The sequence below is a fragment of the Carcharodon carcharias genome, chromosome 14 (genome assembly GCF_017639515.1).
Source record: "Carcharodon carcharias isolate sCarCar2 chromosome 14, sCarCar2.pri, whole genome shotgun sequence".
NCBI classification, from domain to species: domain Eukaryota; kingdom Metazoa; phylum Chordata; class Chondrichthyes; order Lamniformes; family Lamnidae; genus Carcharodon; species Carcharodon carcharias.
The window spans coordinates 106449227-106465823 of record NC_054480.1 but is presented as its reverse complement, the minus strand read 5'-3'; the positions used below and the strand labels follow the sequence as shown (position 1 = coordinate 106465823).

At 41.6% G+C, this 16597-nt stretch overlaps 1 protein-coding gene across 6 annotated transcripts in view; it reads left to right on the top strand.

The window, feature by feature from the left end:
* The window catches only part of LOC121286718 (receptor-type tyrosine-protein phosphatase delta-like), a 471126-nt gene extending 454778 nt beyond the window's left edge, over nt 1-16348 (top strand). For all 6 annotated transcript variants that reach the window (XM_041203736.1, XM_041203735.1, XM_041203734.1 and 3 more), the window contains 3 exons: nt 8550-8704; nt 8958-9093; nt 12630-16348. In XM_041203736.1, the coding sequence (XP_041059670.1) occupies nt 8550-8704; nt 8958-9093; nt 12630-12698 (360 nt within the window). In that variant the 3' untranslated portion in view covers nt 12699-16348. The remainder of the gene's footprint in view (nt 1-8549; nt 8705-8957; nt 9094-12629) is intronic.
* The last annotated feature ends 249 nt before the right edge of the window (nt 16349-16597 follow it).

The following is a 16597-nucleotide window of genomic DNA, read 5'->3' as shown; positions in this document are numbered from 1 at the left end:
CAGATAGATGGAAATACCACCAACTAGAAGTTCCCCTCCAAGTCACTCGCCATCCTGACTTAGAAATATATCGCCATTCCATAACTGTCACTGGGTCAAAATCCTGGAACTCCCTTCCTAACAGCATTCTGGGTGTACCTTCATCACATGGGCAGCAGCAGTTCAAGAAGGCAGCTCACCACCACCTTCTCAAGGGCAAATAGGGATGGGCAATAAATGCTGGCCCAGCCAGCGAAGCTCACACCCCATGAATGAATTTTAAAAAAGGATTTTACAAGGGTACTAGTCCAAGGGTTTGAATTAAGAGGAATTGTACAGGGGTTTTAGCCCAAGCATCTAGATTTAGATGAAGTGTTGCAGAGGGTTTACCAAGCGCCAGGATTTATCTGAGATTTTACAAGGTATTAACCCAGGAATATGGATTTAAAGGGGTTTTACAGGGGTGTTCAAGAAGGGACTGGATTTTCCACTCAGTGCTATTTTACCACCAGTAGCGACCCATTCATTATGAACAGGTTACTACCAGCATTAAAGTAATTGTGATCGGAAAATCTAGGGTTTTAATAATTTTTGTTTTAATCCTCACTTTTCTGGAGTTTGTAAGCATCTTGGTTTAAAAACTGTACTCATTCAGCTGTTTTTATTTCTTGAAGATATGGACAGCTTTATCTGGAGGATTAAGTTTACAGTCTCCACTCTATTTGATCATGTCAGTTTGGTTCAAGTTGGCAGCCATGGAGAGTTAAGCGGGTTGTGACTTTGTGGTCCAGCCCAGGATTAAAGAGCATAGTTGGTACTGAGGAACTGTTGCACTGTCAGAGAGGCAATAACAAGCCAACATTCAGGATATGAAAGATCCCATGGCATAGTTTGAAGAAAAGTAGAGCCTCAGGGAGCATTCCTCCCTGAACCAAATAGAACATTGGCTTTTATTGCAAAGGGAATGGAATATGAAAGTAGGTAAGTTTTACCACAGCTGTGAGGGCATTGGCCAGACCACGTCCAGAGTACTGCATGGAGTTTTGGTCTCTTTATTTGATGAGAGACACAATGGCGTTTGAAGCAGTACAGAGAATGTTCGCTCAACTTAACACTGGGATGAAGGGCATATCCTGTGAAGAAAGGTTGAATTGGTTAGGCGTATATCCATTGGAGTTTAGAAGAATGGGAGGTGATCTTATTGAAACATCAAGACCCTGAGGGGACTTGATAGGGTAGATACTGGGAAGATGTTTCCACTTGTGGGAGAGACTACAACTAGGGGACACAGTTTAAGAATAAGAGGTCTCGAAGACTGAGTTGAGGAGAATTTTTTATCTCTGAGTGCCTTTAGTATGTGGAATTCCCTTCCCTGGAAAGCAGTGGAGGCTGCATCATTGAATTTATTCAAGGTTGAGTTAGACAGATTTTTGATAGACAAGGGGAGTCGAGGATTATTGGGCCAGGCAGGAAAGTGCAGTTGAGACAACAACCAGATGAGCCATGACCTTATTGAATGGCGGAGCAGGCTGGAAGGGCCAAATGGCCTCCTCCTAAGTCCTGTGTTCCAAACCACCATCAACAGAAACCAGATGAACTGGTTATGCATCTTGCATTTGTTTGTAGGATCTTTCTGTGTGCTAAACGACTACAAAGCAGCAGGCACTACATTTCAGAATAATCCCCGTTATTTCAAAGAGACGTGATATTGCACCAATGAATCTTTCTTTCACAAGCCTCACTGATGTTCTAGCTCTGGCTGTTACATTGCAAGGGAGGGGATGCCGTGAGCTATGGAAAGATATAAGAACTAGTGATAGGAATAAAAATAAACCTGCTATCATTGTTAGAAACATGAATTTTATTCTCTATGTTGGCTTGATCGGTAGGTGCCCTGCCACTTCTGGAACAGAACAGCCCAGGAATGATTCAAGCTCTGTTCCTGGTCTCTGTTGGGTTAGCTGATGTCAGTCAGCTGAGCAGTAGGAATATTATATTTGGACCTGGTACTACTAGTCAAGGGAGAAAGAAATTGGTCAATTGGCCCCTGATCATTATCCAATCATCCATGCTGTGAAGGATGAGGACAGACTTGGACATCATTGTGATAGCCTGCCATGGTTGGATATTCTAGCACACACGTACAGATTGACCACGTGGGCCAGCTAGTAGGAGATGGCCTGCTCCCTAAGATGCCAGAATCCAGCTAAAGTCCACAACGTCAGCAGAGGAGTAGGAGTGAGTGCATCAGTGAGAGAGGGAAATGAGGTATGATATAAATTAGGCACTAACTAGCTACTTAACTACAGTTGAGAACATTAAACATTATACTGCGCTCAACAGAATTGACGATCCATACTTCAAATTGCCCCAGGCAGCTATAAAGAGAAGCTAACTCATTGCCTGCGTGAAATCACTTGATTAACAAAGCACAGCCAAAGTAAAGGAAAAAGGCAGCCAAGTAGGGCTTTAGAATTTATTTCATAAAGGCCATGTTTGGTAATTTCAAAATCAAACAAAACAGCCCCTAGAACAAAGACATAGTGAAAACTGGTCTGTGAGTTATTTTTGAAGACACTACATTAATGTTTATCTCCATTATGATAGCTAAAGAGTACTTGCAAAATTAACCACATATTACATCCCGCAAGGATTGTTTAGTGACTGTGGGCTGGATTTTCGTGGAGGCAGTGAGAAGGTCGAGCTGGGATACGTCCCAACCTGGCAGACCCATCTCCTTTTTAAAGAGGCTCCTGTCCACCATATTTTCATGTCAGGGAGGAAGGGGCAGATTGAATTAGGTTCGCCACCTCTGGATGCAGGCCCAAGGTGGAAACAGAGGTGGGCAGATGGCCAGGCTAGAACAGCGACCTCCATTTGCTGGGACATCAGCCCAGTTTTAATGATAAATATCAGTCCTTCAAATCCTCACCCCATTATGTCCCCTCATTTCCCTATGCCATCTCCATTCCCACCATTCACCCCATACCCCCCATGTATCCTTCATAGTCAGCCAGCCAGTATCCACTATGGGTTGATTTCTTTGAAATGGAGAGAAAATTGAATTAAACTTCTAACAATCTAATGGAGCTCTCACTCAACTGCACACTTGTGGAAAAAAAACTTTCATTCAAAAATATAGCCCATTCAAAAATGTTAAATCCCCTAAAGTCAAAAACAAACATCTATTTCACTAACCACATCAAAAGCAGATAATCTTTTATTAACCTCTTAAAACTTAAAATGTGGACACAGCCCCCTGTCTGAGATAAGTAGATCTGGAGCTTTTACAACTCAGCCAAGCATTCATAATGGACTCAACTATAATAACAAAATCTGGGAAGAGTGGAGTGTATTGAAACTGAAAAAACAGATTTTTTTTCCCTTAGCTACACTATACATCCTGTCAATCAAGGTAATCCAGGAGCAGGCTGGGCCTTTTCTTCTCTAAGTAAAAGATGCTGGAGGCTATTTTGTTACTTTAAAAAGACAGTGGACATTTAAATCACTTTGATTATTACACTAGAGATTGCAAGTGATGTTTTCTTCAGTTTAGACTGTATACAAGCACTTTTTCCATTGGGAAAAGTGCTCTAATGCATCTCAACACTTATACAATGCTGATCAATGCATTGGTCAACTTACCTTTGTGGAACTGAGCCTTATAATCAATCATTTTGGTAAAAGCACATCTAACTATTGAAACTTTTTTTTGTCTTTCAAACCCCATCAATGAAAAATTTCCAGGAGCAGGCAGCTGCTGCTTTTTGGTTCTCCACTTGGTTCTGGGGTTCCCCTGTGGTTCATGAATCTTCTCAGGACCTGTGAATCACATCTAACAAGACAGGCCTGACTCCATTGAAAATGGCAGGGAGTCTAAAATGTCCACTTCTGCAATTGAGTAGGCAAGGTCGGGATTGCTGAGTGCAGGCTCGCTCCCTACATCCTGAAATCGGGTCCCACCATCACTTTTAAGTCCTACCCACACCGCCCCCCCGACATCCCCCCTCCCCCTCCCCCCCCGCTTCTGTTCAAAAATGGACAGAGGCATGAAAATCTGGTCTAGATTGTATGAGAACAATCATGGATTTTTAAATGATTTTATAACTTAGCCTTGGCACTATTAATCCTGGAGCTTTGCATCTTGGTCCCTTCAAGTTGGATTCAATTCTATTGCACATTTCCACTTCTAATATCAAAAGAGACAGCACTGTACTTCATAGAAGCGGAATACAGTATGTGATTGGCAGAGACAGATTGTGTTCCAGGGCTATCTTGTTACGATAACCTGTTCTGCAAAATATGGCTGACGCAATGGACTCATCGTACATCAAATCTGTCAGTTTATTTTTGCTTAATTCTGAAAGAGGAATAAAGGAAAGGACCTGCACTTATTGAGCACCTTCCATGATCTCAGGATATTCCAAAATGTTTTATAACCAGTGGAGTACGTTGAGGTGTAATCACTGATGAAATGTAGGAAACACAGTAAGACAATCTGAGCAGAGTAAAATCCAATAAACAGCAAAGGTTAGATAACACGTTTTGTTAATGTTGGTTGAGGGGTAAATATTAGCCAGGACACAGGGAAGAACACCCTAGCACTTCTTCAAATAGTGTTATAGGATTTTTAATGCAGTGAGGGCAGGCAGGGCCTTGGTTTAACATCTCGTTGAAAAAAATTATCATCGTCAGCAGTCCCTCAAAATGAGGAGAATGCTTACCATGGTGTATTGCCCGTGGCAGGAGCTTGTGTGTGGCATGAGGAGGCTATTGCACTGCAGCTACCACACTTTTCTGGCTGACCAGGAGACTCCCACATTCTTACCACTTGCCATCGGCGTATTGGAAGGATTTGCATGTTGGCGATCAACCTATTTGGCCACATTTTGAATGCACCATCCGTAGCCATCAAATCCCAGAGCGGGCCTCGAACCCAGAACTTCTGGCTCCGAGGCAGGAAACGCCACCCACTCTACCAAAAGACTATTCAAAAGATGGCATCTCCAACAGTGCTGCACTCCCTCAGTACTGCACTGAAGTGTCAGCTTGGATAGGTGCTGGAGTTGCTGGAAAGGGGCTTGAACTCACAATCTTCTAATTCAAATGAGAGTGCTACATCTGAGACATGGCTGCTATGTCACTGAACTCATTGCAATCTCAATTTAATCCAGATAAAAACCCAAGAAAAGCTGAGATTTTAAAGAATCAAAACCTTTCCCATTTCTTGCCATTTTATAGAATTCCAATGGACTAAAGATCCCTTCCCAGTCATCAGAAATCCACTTAACCAAATCCTTTCCAATCCCTATTTTATATAGAATTCAAAAGAGTGGAACTAATCTGTGTTAGCTCCCACTCAACTGCTGTAAATTTACAGATAACTTCCTTTACAACATTTATCAAACAAATGTGATAGCTCTGCTGGTGGGACTGTTGGTGAAATATCCTAATTAATCAGAAAGTGCAATTGGCCACATGCTTTTTCGCTGAGATTTTTATAAGCTAAATGTTGGGTACTGGCCACTTTTCCATACCTCATGATCTAGAATTAGCTGCAGCTCTAAGGTGTCGAAGTTCAGTGGGCTATATGTGGCCCAAGAGCCTTGACTATCCTGTGAGGCATAAGTGACTCAGCTCCAGTTGTGTCTATATTTCCTGTTGCTGACTGTTCCTGTTTTAATTGTGTAGATCTGGAATTTCGGAAAGGACTGTTCTTAGTGCAGTTGCCTCAGTGGCGAATACACCCTGAGTTAGAATGCCAAGATCTGTTAATATTAGCAGCTCAGATGCATACTGTAAACTGATGAGAGAATTGATTCAGAATTTAATGTGACCCGCATGGTTCCATAGTAGGTACCTAAACATCCCATGAGGTAGACAACCTGGGCCCATTGCATTTGGAACAGTGTGCAGCAATGCAATAGGTATTCATTCTCAGCCCTGGCTCTGAACCTGTCGGAAAATTTACATTTTGAAGAGAAGAAAGTTTTCAATCCTAGTCAAATCTTTGATAGGTTTGCAGAAGATTTCCCAGAGGGGGACTTGTTAGAATTTACATTTTTGAATTGCTCCGAACACTCATTATTGACCGTAGCATTTCTCCTGCTCAGTCCCAGCTGCATTACTGCCAAATTATTGGAATTCTCCAGGAGGATTTTACTCCATCAAAAACCAATGAACCAGAACACATGATTTTTTTTTTACTGCTTGAGGGCCACCCCAGTTGTTGTCAAAGGGAATGTGTCACAGGAATGATTAGTTTCCAAGATGCGCTCATTGAATTGGGAGACAACACTTCACACGCTTTCCTGCAAAGTTCCATCAGGCAGATTCAATTATTCTCTCTATCCTTCCCCAGGAGCCATAAGGAAAGCTGGCTGTTTAGAAATGTAAAAATGTAAGATGTCAAACTATTACAATAGTAACCCATCAAATGTGTGACTAGGATTGAAAACTTTCTTCTCTTCAAAATGTAAGTTTTCCGACAGGTTCAGAGCCAGGGCTGAGAATGAATACCTATTGCATGGCTGCACACTGTTCCAAATGCAGTGGGCCCAGGTTGTCTGCCTCATGGGCTGTTTAGGTACCTACTATGGAACCGTGTGGGTCACATTAAATTCTGAATCAATTCTCTCATCAGTTTACAGTATTCATCTGAGTTACTAATATTAACAGATCTTGGCGTTCTAACCCAGGGTGTATTCACCACCTGAGGCAACTGCACCAAGAACAGCCCTTTCCGAAGTTCCAGATCCACACAATTAAAACAGGAACAGCCAGCAACAAGAAATACAGACACAACTGCTGCTGTGATTGGCCCAATGGTACGCTGAATTTTCCATGTGCTAAAGGGGGACATCACAAATTGCACAAGTGAGAAGGGAAAAAGGACAGACCAAATTTTTGGACACCATGGAAGTGCAGACAGAGGTTAGAAGGAACTTTTCACAAGAGGGTATATTAGAACGCGGAACACTTTTCCACGTGTAGCTGGTGAAGCTGAATCACTCGTGTTATTTAAGAAGGATTTGCATAATGTTTGATGAAATGTATTAAAAGGTACAGGGAAAGGTCAGAATGATGAGATTTGAGTAGATTGTATTAGCCTTGGTTCAGCAGTAACATTCCTGCCTCCAAGTCAAAAGGCTGAGGCTTCAAACCTCACTGCAGGCATGTAATTCAGGCTGACACCTGAGAGCAGTATTGAGGGCTTGCTGTGTAATCTTTTGGGTGACATGTTAATCCAATAACATATTCCGTTATTTCCAATTCAGTGACCAATTGGGCTAATTTTGCTCTAGGTCCATGCCCATGGGGATCTTGGTTGAGACTGCCTAAACTCAATGTACAGAGGATGCTTAATCTAACAAATGGAGGAGACTTTCATCACATCGGTTCAATTTGAACCCTCTACATCTCTCAACACAAAAGACCAAACTTAGCTATGTCAGCAGAAACGTAGGGTCATGTCATATAATATAAAATAAAAACAGAAAATTCTGGAAAACTCAGCAGGTCCGGCAGCATTTGTGGAGAGAGAAACAGAGTCAATGGGAAAAATTACCCCCCCCCCCCCCCCCCCCCCATTGGGGGAGAAGTGCAGGAACGGGCGCGGGCGAGGGCGCCTCCGATCGGCACCACCATTTTACGTGGGTGGGCCAATTAAGGACCGCCCAGCATGACTACCGGCAGGAGATTCCCTCAGCCGGGAGTGCATTCTTTTGCGCATGCGCGATAAAGAGCACACGGATCTCCCTGAGGCTAAGTGCTACCTCAGGGAGATGGCTCTAAATTAAAATTTGCAATACAAATAATAGAAAAATTTCCCCGACATGTCCCCTCATGTGACACTGTCACATGAGTTGGGACATGTCCATAACTTTAACTGAAATCTTTATTAAAAATTTAAATACTCTCATGAAATATCATCCCGCCCGTGGATGAGGATTCATGCTTTTTCTGAAGCCTGCCAGGGCTCCCAGCCTGCCCGCCAACCTTAAGGCTGGACAGCCAGGTCCATTAATGATTTTAATTAGTTTCTCAATGGACTCAATGGGCCGTTGACAGGTCGGCGGGCACGCAGCTGACTTGGCTGCGCCCCCACCAACCTGAAAATGGAAATGACGCGGGGTGACATCAGGAGGAATTCATCCCGCGTCATTTTACACGTCGGCAAGTGGGCCCCGCCACCGCTCAACGACTGAGAGATCCTGCCCAATGTTTTGAGTCTGTATGACTTCTTCAAATGGACTCAAAACATTAACTCTCTGTTTCTCTCTCCACAGATGTGGCCCAATCTGCTGAGCTTTCCAGCGTTTTCTGCTTTTATTTCAGATTTTCAGCATCCGCAGTATTTTGCTTTTATTGTAGAATCATGTCTCCTGGAAATTTTGTTTGCTCAAAGCTAAAATGGGGCTTGTGAAAAGGGTTAAAAGAAGTGGCCTACTCATAAACTGTTCCATTGTCGGGAAGCCTGTTCAGTCTTAACTTTGTTCATTCTGGTACTTTATGAAATGGGATGTTATGCTCACTATCCAGTGCCTAAAGCAGTTCTTTTTCCTCCACAGGATGGGCAGTCGAGGACTGTCCGGCAGTTCCAGTTTACAGACTGGCCAGAGCAAGGAGTGCCAAAATCCGGAGAGGGTTTCATTGACTTTATAGGACAAGTGCATAAAACCAAGGAACAGTTTGGCCAAGATGGTCCCATCTCAGTTCATTGCAGGTAAGTGATAGATGCTGTATTTGGAGAAGCAATATCCTTTAAATTGACCTAAAAAAAGGCTTTTGAAATTTGAGGTGTCCCTGGAATACTGTCAACCATCACTTTGGCTGGTAACATTCTCGCTCGGAATCAGAAGGTTTTGGATTCATGTTTCATTCCAGGAATTAAGTATATAATTGAGCATCTAATAATCAAAAAAAGTGGTTTAGTCTCCAATTTGTACAATCTAATGTGAATTCCTTCATTTCATTAGTGCTGGAGTTGGGAGGACTGGAGTTTTCATTACACTCAGCATCGTCTTGGAAAGAATGAGGTACGAAGGTGTTGTGGACATCTTCCAGACTGTGAAGATGCTCCGGACACAGCGGCCAGCCATGGTACAGACAGAGGTAAGGACCATGCCTCTATATCCTTTTTATAACATGGAGACCAGAATTGTGCACAGAAATAAATGTGATCTGAGCAAGGTCCTATACAAGTTTGAATTAACTTCTCTGCTTTTCAATTGTATTCTTCTGGAGATGAAAGTTAGGCTGTCTGTTGAAAATTAAACACCCAACTCTGATGCACACCTCATGGTCAGCCTCTAGTTTTAGGCTGGCAGTTTACCTATCTGCTGAGCTGGCTGAGCAAACTAGATAAATCTATGCCTGACAATTCAACAGTTGAAATAAATAATTAGTTATCCAATAATTTGTATTACGCAAGATAAATAACGCAGCGAAGTGGAAATTGCTTTAAAAAAATCAATTATCAGATAGCTTGAATTAAGCAACTTTGAATTAAGAGGTGTAAGCTGTAGTCAATTGTAAAGGTGTTGAGGTTTCTAAGCTCTTCCCAAATAATTATGGGATTCATGGGCACCATTGGCTTCCGGGAAGAGCTGTATATTCATGTAAAAAAAAATTTATGTGGACACATCCTAAGAATTGTAAAAATCTTTGTTACAAAATAGTCCACTTTTAATTATGAATGGGCTATATAGCAATGCTACACTATGGACTTTCAGTATGTGTCTCCAGTCGCCCATACGTTATTCCATGGTGACCACTGGTGAAGGGACCATCATGCTGGACTTCCTGGCTATGAAGTAGCCTGGGTAAAAGTGATGGTCTATAAAGCAAGCCTTTTAAAATGGACAACAGTGCCACGCGGGAGTGAGTAACAGCCTGCCCTTTGCCCCCAGGCTATCTTGATCTGATTAGAAAGGAGAAGCTGTGCCATCTGGATTGAATATCTTAAGATCATTAAATAAAAGCGGCAGGAGTAGACCATTCAGTCCATCGAGCTCCCCCATTCAATAAGATCATGGTCTGATCTGACTGTGGTTTTAACTCCACTTTCCTGCCTGTCCCCTAGAATGCTTCACTCCCTTGTTGATCAAAAATCTGTTGAATTCAGCCTTGAATATATTCAATGACCATGTCTCCAATGCTCTCTGTGAGATTTCCCAAGACTAATGACCATCTAAGAGAAGAAATACTCCTCGGCAGCGCTGGGAGATGGAGTCTAGCACGTTGATCCTGAAAACAGATCCTAGGCAGCCACAGGGGCAGGCCAAGGTGGGCTGGTTAGAAGGCCCACCTCAGTTCTCTAGGACTTTGTCCCAGTGGTAATAAAAGCAGTTAGGCCCTCTAGCCCTTGCCTCACACAGTCCCCAACCAATTCCCCATGTCCTTTCATACTTTCCATGTCAACACCCCTCCCCATGACCCCTCATGCACTCAATGCCAACTCATGCCCCTTTCATGCCCATTCACCCAGTATGCAATATGTATATAACCAATGAGCCATACAATAAGCATGGCAAATGTGGAATTGCTGACAAAAGAAACACCTATTCGGAAATGTACTTCGATATAAAAGCTTCTGTTCCTACAATTCCGTAAAATTGTCAAGCAGTTAGATCATTAAAGTATCAAAACAGAGGCTTCAAACACTTTACACCTCTGACTTTTGTCTAAATAAACATTGGCCAGGATTTTACGACCCTGCTGCAGCGGCATCTTTCCCCCCGGTGGATGAGGTGAGCCATTTAAATCTCCATTCAGTGCAGCGGGAGCATAATGTCCAGCCAGGCGGGAGGGGCCATAAAATCCTGGCCATTGAGATATTGACAAAAGAGATCACGGAAAGAACAACTTATTATAACTACCAAACGATGTCAATCAAGCAAAGTCAACAATTCACCACTTGTCAAAACAGAATTAGCTGGGCTAATGCTTTTATTGGCCTGGGCTCTCAGCCAAGCATGAATCATGAGGATAGGTGGAAACTCAGATGACATTTAGTTAACATGAAGGGTATGAGGGGATATGGGGAGTGGCTGAGGGGCATGGGTAAGACCTTTCAAAATTACTTTTCAGAAGGTTCCCAAATCCAGGCTATGGTTCATGACCGAGGGGCTGTGAACCATCAGTCATGGAGAAGCTGGCCTGACTCCATGAATTGCAGCAGCTAAGGAGATGCCTACACCCGCAATGGAGCCGGTCAGGTCTGGAGTGCAGGGTGCAGGTTCGCAACCCATGAAAGTTGCCAACGCCAGAAATTGAAGTGGGAATCTGGGAATCAGCTCTTGCCTTCCATTTTTAAATTGCTCTGGAGTCGTCCCAACTCTGCAAAAATCCGCCCCTTTGTAACCTCCTCACCTATCTATCTTTGTATCATCAGCAAATGGAATGTATTTAAGTTGCAGCTGTAGCTTGCTGTAGTGTAAATGCAGTTTCAATCTAGAGTCAGGGCAGGCCGTGACTCCAGGTTTGCCCCATACAAATTTAGTGTAATAATTGCAAAGTGGTTTCTGGTAAACTTGTACTGTAAATGCATTCTTACCGACTCACTTGCAAGCCTGTTTGACTCTGATCAATTCTGCACTTTGCAACTTACTTTTCCACTGTTTGTATTATTAGTAACCGGCAGCTGTGGATCTCTATAGAGGGAGTGTCCAGGTTCCTTTCTATAGACAATATTTTTCCGTTGCTATGGGCAGTAATTCAAGCACTGTCCATGTTACAAATTAACAAATGTTTTGTAAAAGAAATTTTGTTCAGCTTCACACACACAAGAACACATTCCCAATTACAGCTCTGTGTTGAGTTTCTTCCAGTATGTTGGAAGCAAATGGCAGCCAATTAGTGTGTATTTCCTTTCAGAGAGTCTGACCTCTCAGCTGGATGTAAAAGATCCTTTGGCAGGAAAGCTTTCTTGGAGGAGAATCTTCAGCTCAGCGAGCGGGGGGCGGGGTGACGTCGGGACACACTGTGTGTCATTTAGATTTTCGATTAAGGCCATTTAACTAACAATTAAAATAACTAACCGAGCTGCCCGTCCAACCTTAAGGGCAGGATGAGGTTTCATGAATGATTTTAAATTTTCTCAAAAGTTTTTATTGAAATTAATGCACTTGTCCCAGCTCATGTGACAATTTCATATGAGGGGACATGTCATAAAAAATTTTTTCAACACTTTATTTAACTGGTAAAACTTAAAACTAATCTCCCTAACTCACTTCTGACTCAGGGAAACCCCAACCCCCCCTTTCCTGATCAGGGAACGCACAGCACTTCTGGGTGCACGAGACATTGGCGGGCCTTAATTGGCTCACCCTGGCAAAATGGCGGCATGGACACAATCGGAGGCACCAATCAGGTCCACGCCCACCCCCACCCAACCAATGTCCCCAAAACAGATTATCTAATCATTCATTTCATTAGTTTTGTGGAATTTTGCTGTGTGGAAATTGGCTCCTATGTTTCCACTTAGTGAACTAATTCATTGGCTCTGAAGCACTTTGGGACATCTTGAGGATATGAAAAGTGTTACATAAATTTAACTTATCTCTGTATATCCAATGAGTATTTTGGTCTTCAGACTCAGTTTAAAATTTTATTCTCATTTGATGAAACTTCGGTTTCTGTGTTTTCAGGATGAGTATCAGTTCTGCTATCAAGCGGCATTGGAGTATCTTGGGAGTTTTGATCATTATGCAACGTAAAAAGCCATTGATCACCAAACTCTAACAGGCCACAATGGACACAGAGCACCTCTTCTGAGCCATATAGCGTGCTTGAAAAGTACTTTAATTCTAACCACCGCCAGGGGGAAGACATTTCAGATGGACCCTAAGGGAACTCAATGTTGTAACCCAGAAGAGAAGAAGGACCCTGGTCTGTTGGGGGGGAGGGGATATCATTTTAATTATCAGACAAGTCCTACTTACCTCAAGTGTTCAACTGTGGTGAAATGGATCTGGATTTCCTCCTGTGTGGACTGTCTGATGAAACATTAAGGACAGACAAACAAAAAGTCATTCAGAAAGTGGATGAAGGGAAAACATGAAACGATGGGATCCTGTCTTTGGTTACACCATTAGAGTTCTGCTTGCTTAAAATCCCTTTTACTAATCAAAGCTATGGAACAGCATTGAAGGGAATCGCTCACAAAATCACATTTACTGCAGGTGTCCTTTCCTACTGGTTTTGGCTACTGTGTGGTCATTAAAGGTAGCGGGTTTTTTTCTACCCTTCGGCAGTCCTCATTGGGCCATGCTTCATCTATGCATGTTCTGCATCTGTGCCTTCTCCCCCTACACCAGATCCCACTGTGAATCTACTTTCAGTCCCTCCATGAATGTTTCCTGTTTTTACCATTATTTTAATGCTGCAATTGTGAAGGAACTACACATAGGTGAGCTATTGCAGCTGTCAATGTTGGATGGATATGGGCTCATTTTAAGGGAGGTAGGTACATTACTGACCTTTTCCATTGAAAACCTGAGACGAGTATAAAAACATCGCCTCAGCTGGTGGCAATAGCAAGCCATGCAAGAGACATGAGGATATTTATCCACGAAATAATGATCTGACAGTTTCAGTTGGGTCAATGACCTGAAATGGAGCTGAAGCATGAGAAAGTCAATAGTAGTGCAACCACACAACTCCTCCTGTTTGATCAAAGGAGAGGGAGTGGCAAAAGGCTCTTGCTTGGCTCTTTGAGTAAGGGATCGTGCATGTAGGAGACAGTCTAAAATATTACACAAGGAAGGAAAAGAATAAATTAGAAAGAAATGCCGCATTTACGCATTTCAGCCTGAAGCACCAAAGCATCTCTTGATCATAAATGCAAACCTAGTTTTGCATCCATCTAAATTAACAAGCTGAAGGGGAGAATGAGTTATATCCATGGAAGCACCCATATTTAGATCATAACAACATAAAAGTGATGAATGTGATGGCTGGACAAAACATGATTATGCTCCTCCTTTGTTCTCCGGAACATTGCTTGTATAATTTTGAGGGCTGCTGAAGAGATTTAATGATACAAAGCCCTTGAGACAACCAATCTATTCTCATTCAGATCTTCAAGTTAAAAATTCAGGTTTTGGGAATTCATGGCTAGTCCTCCTTCTGCTAGGGATGTTGCCAGCAAACTGTGAAGTGGAAAAGTCCCTCAGATAATGGTGTCATCTGTTCACCTCCCTGTCTAATCATAAAATGCATCAATCCTGTTAATTGTACTAATTTGGAAAAAAAAAAGTGGACAAGAAGAAATGGCACCTTCTTGTTGGCCTGAAGGAAATTAAATTACTGAATAATATAAATTTTAAAGAAATATAATTATTTTGTGACACTTTTGAAAAGATCATCTCATTTATTAATGTCCCTGGTGATGCTCTGCACCCCTACCAACAATCCACATCCTTAACTGCTATAATGAGTTATTGGACATCACAACTTCCATAAATAGCTGGCATTATAATCACTTATTTGGTTACCCCAGCCTCGTCAGTATCTTTCAAAGGATTGTTTTGAGTGTGTGGCTTAGCAAACCAGGTGATCCAACATACACACTTCATGATGCTGAGGCAGTGGTTGGAATTTTGGGTGTTTTTGGTGACATCAAAGCCAACAAAAGGACAGGTTTTCTGTGACCATGACATTAAACAGAGTAGGACCTTTTTATAAATGTGCAGTTGTATTTATCCTTCAGTGGATAGAGTTTTACTATTTCCCCTCTTCAAAAAAAAGGCAATTTTGGGTGACTGATCCTGCAAAGACATTTTAAGTTTTTGAAATAGCAAGATTTTAATTTGCTGGAAGCAGCCAAATTAAATGAGCCCCCATTAAAGCAGCCGTATCAAATGGCCACTTTCAGGGAAATTCATATAAAGAATCACCATCAGCAGGAATTTGTGGTTTGCAAACTGTTCAGCAATGAATGGCACATTGAGCAAAAAGCGAAGTGCACCGCAAATTTATTCTCTTTAAAGCTCATATCAGAGTTTCAATTCTCCAAAGTTATACAATATTTTTCCATTGGGTTTGATATCCATCTTATGACATGTGGTTTGCTGACTTACCAAACAGTTGCCACTTTTGATCTTTAACCCTAGCTACCTACCTTCCTAATTGGCAGAGGTCAATGGTAGTTGGCAGTCAGCAACTCATGCTTCATTTATCTCTATCTTTGTGAGGGAACATTACAATAGACAGCCAGTCTAGGTGTTTCTTTCGGGGTACAATGATTAATCTTGAGTGTTATTTTCTTAAACCTCACTTTGCATAAATACCAGAAATGAGTCCAAATCTCAGATGTAGTTCAGTTTCTACCATGATTCCTACTTTTTTATAAGGTAAGCTTTTTAATTATCTTTTTATAAAGTTAATATATCTGTCCTGTAGTGGAGAGCTCCTTTGAAGTTTCAGTAATGTCATTGACCATTGTTCTGTCCATCAAAATAGCCACCAATAGGCTCTTAACTGAAGAGTCTAAAAGGCCCTTTCACAACACCCCTCCCCACAGTCCCACCACCCAACCTTAGTATAAAATGTCTAAAAATGGATTGCATTGCAAAAGATCTTTTTCACCACTTGGCCTTGGGCCTGCAAGCAGGAAGCCCATATTTATAGAGTGGCACAGCTTCAAAGAAATGCATAAACAACATCCAGAAGAGAAAAAAAATCTAAACCTTAATGACTTGATCAGGTGAGAAGACCGTTGAGGCAAAGCAGAAAAGGTTGAATTTGTGAGCGGTTTTCGTGAAAATCCTTTGTGTTTTGTAACATACAACAAACATAATCTTTTTTTTAATTGTGTATTCGTTCCTTTTTTAACAAAAAAATTATCAGTCAAATTAAAAGAAACAAAAAAACATTTAAAATACATTTATTTGTTCATATTATGTTTAAAGACGGTCTATTTTTTCACTGTAGAAATGTTTGTGACTGGCTATATATCATTGGATTCTGAATGTTAAAAGAGCTTTCTTTGTACCATTTTAAGGATGTGCTTCATTTATCAAGATTGCTTTCCTCCTTTATTTTGCCCCAAAATGGAACTCTGATATGTTGGGATAAACAGAAATTAGCCTGGGGCTCCAGATTGCTACCCTGGGTTTATTCCGACATGTTCCTTGTCAACGTCTGTGATGAATTTACTCAATAACTCGTGGAAGTTGCCAGACTTAACCAGTATGACAGCCAAATAAATGGGATGTTGAAAAACAAAGGAACTGTCATTTGTTTGAGGGCCAAGTGATTATTGCTTTTGAACAACTGTTACTTATAACTGAAAATATAATTGGTTATAAAAAAACCACTGTGTATGTAGATATGTTGACTTTGTATTAAAGGAAGATTGTCTGGAGAAATACTCTGGGTCACTCCTTCAAGGTGTCCTCTTGATATCTGTATAAATACATACAAAGCAATCAATGATCCAATACGTTATACACCTGCTCATACCATTTATTTCTTCCCAAGATCTGTGGTGTGTTGAATCTATTAGACATTATTTTAATTTACATTAAGGAGCATGCGATAACTCAAGTGAAAATAGTGGGCTTTCTTGCTTGAGCTTCTTATTAAAAGGGCTTTGCTAATAAGATCCACCATT